Raw genomic sequence first — 6,216 nt, 5'->3', positions numbered from 1 at the left:
TGTCAAGCATGGGAATCGTCCCAGCATGGAGAGCCCCAGAGGGAGCCCCCTGCCCGGGGTGAGGGTGGACCCCCCCAGCATGAAGAGCCCCGTGGCCCCCGGGGTGAGGAGCCCCTCGCCCGGGGTGAGAAAGACCCCCCACCGGTCCCCTGGTCCCCCTCCTCCTCCTCGGTCCTCCAGGCACCAGGGCAGCGCACCTGGACACTGCTTCAAGAGGGTCACTCTGACCAAACCCACCTTCTGCCACAACTGCAGCGATTTCATCTGGGGTCTGATCGGGTTTGTCTGTGAAGGTAAACAAACAAACAACCTCCGAGTCCTGACACTTCTGGTGCTTTTGTGCTTTTTCCTGCAGATCTCTTAATTGTGGGTCCTATTAATGTAAGACACCAGACTGTATATGTCGATGGCACATTCATTCATTCATTCACTCATTCACTCATTCATTCATCCATTCATTCATTCACTTACTCTCACTGACGCATTTGATTTACTCCAGGTCTGACAACTGTCAAACGTGTTGGATAATGTTGGAATTCACTTTATCAATGAATTGATGAATGCATGTACGGGAAGTCCTTTGACGTTTTGTGGTAGTGTGACTGTGGGGAGAGAGAGTTGGATCTTTAAACTTGTCAGAAGGTTGATGGTATAAGATCACCATATAGACAAGATGTCAATCCAGTCTGGAGGTCAGTGAGAGGTTTAAGAGGATCAGAGGATCAGCAATAGCCTAAACTGTTGTTGTAGTAAATAGAATGTGGGAAAGGAAGTGTGTGTGTGTGTGTGTGTGTGTGTGTGTGTGTGTGTGTGTGTGTGTGTGTGTGTGTGAGTGTCACTGTGATGTGTAACAATTTCAGTTTCACCTTCTAGTCTGGGCAGCGTGCCATCCTAGAGTATCGATTGCTGCTGCTGCCCTCAAGTAGTAAAAAACTCTATGCAAGAGTCAATTCAGAGTCAAAGTTCCCTGCCACCTCCTCCTCCTTATCAACAGTCGACAGCTCCTCTGCAGCATCGCTCATGAAAAAACGTCGGAAAACACATCACTACTGTCTGTCGGGAAGCGAGTGAGGTATACAAGCCAATGAAGCTATATAGCATAACGCAACTGAAGCATATAGGGCCATCGTTCATTCATTTCATTGCACAACAGCAACACCACCACCAGCCAGCAGCAGACGAGCAGATGATGATGGACAGCACCGGTGTTACCGGGCAGAGTGAGGGGCGAGATGCGGAAAAAAAAGCTTCTCTCTGTTGCGCAATCAACCGCAGTCAAGTCGTGATTTACTTTTTTCTCTGGTCGGCATGGCAACAGGGGACTGGGGGATGCTGGGAGAGGAGAGGAGAGGAGAGAGGGCAGAGCGTGTATACGTAGGGATGGGGGGGGTGGGGGGCAGGGGAGGTGGGAGACACACACACACACACACAGACAGACATGAAACGAGCCTGGCTGAGGTACAGAATGTACACACTAGTACACACACTGCCTAGGTGAAGACCTGAAGCTGAAATGCTCCATCCTACTCTACTAGTCTAGACCCTCCGTACGCCACGTTCGCAAGTCGATGTGTTAACGTGTTGAGTCGATGCAAATGTCGATGCAAAACACTAAAAGTCAACAGTGGCTCGTCCGTGAATCTTAACGACTCTTAGCTCCTCAGTCTCCTCCAATGGCTGGGAGCCGTGTGTCGGTCAACCCTGTGGTGGTGTGTCATCATACGACAGCAGCAGTATCCAATGTTTGACACCGTTAAACCTTCCCCAAATTATTTCTAACCGCGGTATATAGCCTACGGTATTACCGTGGGATTAAAATAATCACATTGTAGTAACTGAACTAACGACTGTTTCCGCCGGGACACAGATTAAGGCTAATCCCGGACTAAAAACAACTTTAAACATCTCCCGTGGAGAGAGAGAGATTCACAATCGAAAGTGTCGTTTTATCCCAGGGACTGACTGGGCTTACTGTTGTGTGTCTGGAGAAACCCGACCCGTAGCGTTGTGGTGTGTCTTCTAAGGCGTTTGGTACACTGAGGAACGACCTGTCATAACCGTCGCCGCCCTTTGATGTCAGTTCAAAGAGCGTCCCCTCGAGGAGGATGTGATCCTCACCACCTCAGACAGACAGACAGACAGACAGACAGACAGACAACTGCCCCCTTTTGCGATGAATCACTCTGCCTTTTCAATACAGCTCCCAATTTTCTGACTTGAGTCATCCAGACGTTGTCACCGTGAATTCAGGCAAAATAGCTCTGACACTTCCCGTGAACCGCTATTGTGCAATAAATAATGCATGGGAATGTAGCCCAACGCTTTCATATCCGAGCCATTGAACGTTAGCGACGGGCTGTTATGAATCAGTAACAGAAGACCTTTTTAAAGCTTTACTTTTGAAGCCCGGCGGCCCCGTGCAAGGCGTTGATAGTACATTATCCTAAAGGCCTTTCATCCCCCAAAGTCTTCTATTATGCATCACCCGATTGTTAAAACCATTTAGGACCAGAAGATGACTGACACTCTAACCCCCTCCTTCCCTCCCTCTCTCCCCCCCTTCCCCCTCTCTCTCTCTTTGGTCTTTCATCCCTTTCTCCCTCCCTCCATCCCTTCCCCTCCCTCTCACTGGTCTATCCCCCCTCTCCTTTCCCCCCTCCGTCCCTCCCTCCTTCCCTTCCCTCCCTCTCACTGGTCCTTCATACCTCCCTCCCTCCCTCCTTCCTCCCTCCATCCCTCCCCCCCCCCCCTAGTGTGTAACTTCATGTGTCATGAGAAGTGCCTGAAGACCGTGAGGACCGTGTGTTCCTGCATGGCCCAGACCCTGGTGCGGGTGAGTGACGTCACACACACATGTACTCTTACACACACACACCTGTACTGTTACACACACATGTACTCTTACACACACATGTACACTCTTACACACACACATACACTCTTACACACACATATACACTCTTACACATACCTGTACTCTTACACACACACATACACTCTTACACACACATATACACTCTTACACACACCTGTACTCTTACACACACACATACACTCTTACACACACACATACACTCTTACACACACCTGTACTCTTACACACACACATGTACTCTTACACACACACCTGCACTCTTACACACACACCTGCACTCTTACACACACATGTACTCTTACACACACACACACCTGTACTCTTACACACACACCTGTACAGTGTGTGTGTGTGTGTGTGTGTGTGTGTGTGTGTGTGTGTGTGTCGTGTGTATGTGTGTGTGTGTGTTTCCTTTCATCCATCTACGTGTCTCTGTTTTCCTCCCCCACCTCCCCCCCTCTCCTCTCTCCTCCTCCAGGTCCCTGTGGCCCACTGTTTTGGTCCAGCGGGTCAGAAGAAGAAGTTCTGTTCTGTGTGTAGAAAGCACCTGGAGGGCAGCCCGGCCCTGCGCTGTGAAGGTGGGTCTGTCTGCAGCGCCGTCAACGCTCACTGACCCACTGAATGCAGAAGTGGTTGTCGTGCGTTCGCTCGTCGTAGGCAAAGTGTTAGCCAACGTGTTGCAGGTTCAGCTGGAAGTCTGCGTGTGGTGTTGTAAACGTGTGACAACTAGCAAACACAACCTAGAACCTCAGAGTGTATATGTGTGTGTAAGAGTGTATATGTGTGTGTAAGAGTGTATGTGTGTGTGTGTAAGAGTGTATATGTGTGTGTGTAAGAGTGTATATGTGTGTGTACACACCACACAGAAATGTCGATGTAAACTGAAGAATAAGAGGACTCTTACACAACCAAAGGAGCTCCTTTGTAGGAGAAAATCCATTCAAGTCTTTACAAATAGTTTCTCTATGGGGCCAGGCCTCCTGAGAGAGGCTCACTGGCAGGAGAAGTGGTCAGCGACCAATAGGAATAAGCCCTTTTTTTGTCACCAAGCCCCCCAAAAAAGAAAGAAAACAGATAGTCCAGGGTACACTAGAGTCCCAATTAAAAAGGCTTTCTTGTGATGGTACATCTATCCAGATAAAGGGGGGTTTTCTATCTTCTCTAAAGCCTGGTTCTGTGAAATATTTAATATATTTAAATATTAGAGGATAAGTAGCGTCCCCAACCACCAAGCTCTCTGCCTTTGTGTTTCACTGTGTGTGTGTGTTTCACTGTGTGTGTGAGCTGTGTGTGTTTCACTGTGTGTGTGAGCTGTGTGTGAGCTGTGTGTGAGCTGTGTGTGTGAGCTGTGTGTGTGAGCTGTGTGTGTGAGCTGTGTGTGTGAGCTGTGTGTCTTCCATGACTGTGTGTGTGTGAGCTGTGTGTGTTTCACTGTGTGTGTGTGAGCTGTGTATCTTCTCTGACTGTGTGTGTGAGGTGTGTGTCTCTGGCTGTGTGTGTGAGCTGTGTGTCTTCCATGACTGTGTGTGTGAGCTGTGTGTCTTCTCTGTGTGTGTGTGTGTGTGAGCTGTGTGTCTTCTCTGTGTGTGTGTGTGTGTGTGTGTGTGAGCTGTGTGTGTGAGCTGTGTGTCTTCCATGACTGTGTGTGTGAGCTGTGTGTCTTCCCTGACTGTGTGTGTGAGCTGTGTGTGTCTTCCATGACTGTGTGTGTGAGCTGTGTGTCTTCTCTGCCTGCGTGTCGTCCAGTGTTGGTGACAGGATGTTGGTGACCACCAGGATGGCGTTCTCTGTTTCGTAGCCTCTTACCATTCCAGTATAATTATCCTAAAACGCCTATCCAATGTAAACCCAAAGTAAATAGTGAAGCTGTTCTTGAACCATTTGGAGTAAATGCATGGGGTTGGTCTCCTTTTGAAGGTAACACTCTGAGGTTTGTTCCCCAACAGAAAGAATGACTAAGTGGTGTTGACATTGAGAAATACAAGTTTGAACACACTGAAGTAAAAGGTTTTCCTTTTTTTCCTTTTTCGCCCACACTTCCTTTTAAATATTCTTTCAGCAATGAAAACAAACCGCTGTAGTCGGAATGTTATCGATCGGTGGTCAACTATAAGGCTTCATTGGTGAACGTAGTGTGTTTGTCGGTGGTCTGACAGCAACGTCGATTGTGCCTGCTGTTGTGATTGTATTTCGAGATGGATTATTTGGCTCGAAGCGCAAGAATCACAGCTTTGAGAGGATGTGACGCATGACTACCTACGTAAACGTTAGGAACATAGGAAGCGTGTACATGACTACCTACGTAAACGTAGGAACATAGGAAGCGTGTACACTACAGGGCAAGACAATAAGCACATAGCACTATAGGCTAACAGGCTAACCAAAGTACTAAAAGCTGTTCTGGGTTCTGGCGCTTGTGTCCTCTGCAGTGTGTGAGCTGCACGTCCACTCCGACTGCGCGTCCTTCAGCGTGGGCGACTGTCGCCTCTGCCACCAAGACGGTACCCAGGACTTTGTAAGTATCACTGGCCTTTCAGCCTGAACTTCTTTCTGTTCCATGTTTTTTTTTTTTTACGACAGCTCCTGGGACGACACGCACCTCCTGTCAGGAAGCAAAACAGGAAGCAGGACGGTTACCTTCACCGACGTCCGCTACCTTCACTGACGTCTGCTTTCTGGAAACGGATAAAAGCATTTATAAGCATTAGCCCATTAACAGATGGCCTAAATGAAATGGTTTCCCTAGGTGGCTTAATGTTTCATATAATGTCTCTCTCTCTCTCTCTCTCTCTCTCTCTCTCTCTCTCTCTCTCTCTGTCTCTGTCTGTCTCTCTCTATCTCTCTCTCTCTCTCTCTCTCTCTGTCTCTCTTTCTGTCTCTCTCTGTCTCTCTCTGTTTCTCTCTGTCTGTCTCTGTCTCTCTCTGTCTCTCTCTCTCTGTGTCTCTCTCTCTGTCTCTCTCTGTCTCTCTCTGTGTCTCTCTCTGTCTCTCTCTGTCTCTCTCTCTGTCTATCTCTCTGTCTCTCTCTGTCTCTCTCTCTCTCTGTCTCTCTCTGTCTCTCTCTCTCTCTCTCTCTCTGTCTCTCTCTCTCTCCCTCTCTCCATGTATGATTATTTGAATGGGGATGTTATCGATCGGCTCTGGAAATCGATTGGCCCCAGGCTTACATTAAAATCAATCCCGCTTCCCAAACACGCGGGGCCTATGGAGACACTCTGCTGTGCATTAGACAATAACACTCATCCTGGACGCTAAGATGGAAGACCACAACAATAGCGCACACAAAGTATTAAAAGATAATGGAAGCTATTCCCTCCTGCCTCTCTCTTATCTCCACAGTT

General features: G+C 48.3%; 1 protein-coding gene across 1 annotated transcript in view; it reads left to right on the top strand.

Moving 5' to 3' along the window:
* Positions 1 to 214: 214 nt before the first annotated feature.
* The window catches only part of dgkq (diacylglycerol kinase theta), a 19,740-nt gene continuing 13,738 nt past the window's right edge, over positions 215 to 6,216 (top strand). The window contains exons 1-4 of the mRNA XM_080525180.1: positions 215 to 293; positions 2,754 to 2,833; positions 3,354 to 3,453; positions 5,305 to 5,390. Of these exons, the coding sequence (XP_080381306.1) occupies positions 2,765 to 2,833; positions 3,354 to 3,453; positions 5,305 to 5,390 (255 nt within the window). The 5' untranslated portion in view covers positions 215 to 293; positions 2,754 to 2,764. The remainder of the gene's footprint in view (positions 294 to 2,753; positions 2,834 to 3,353; positions 3,454 to 5,304; positions 5,391 to 6,216) is intronic.

The sequence above is a fragment of the Nansenia antarctica genome (assembly GCF_963989245.1).
Source record: "Nansenia antarctica genome assembly, chromosome: 3".
In the NCBI taxonomy this organism is placed as follows: domain Eukaryota; kingdom Metazoa; phylum Chordata; class Actinopteri; order Argentiniformes; family Microstomatidae; genus Nansenia; species Nansenia antarctica.
Note: the sequence above shows the minus strand (reverse complement) of the source record. Positions and strands in the feature narration are given on the sequence as shown.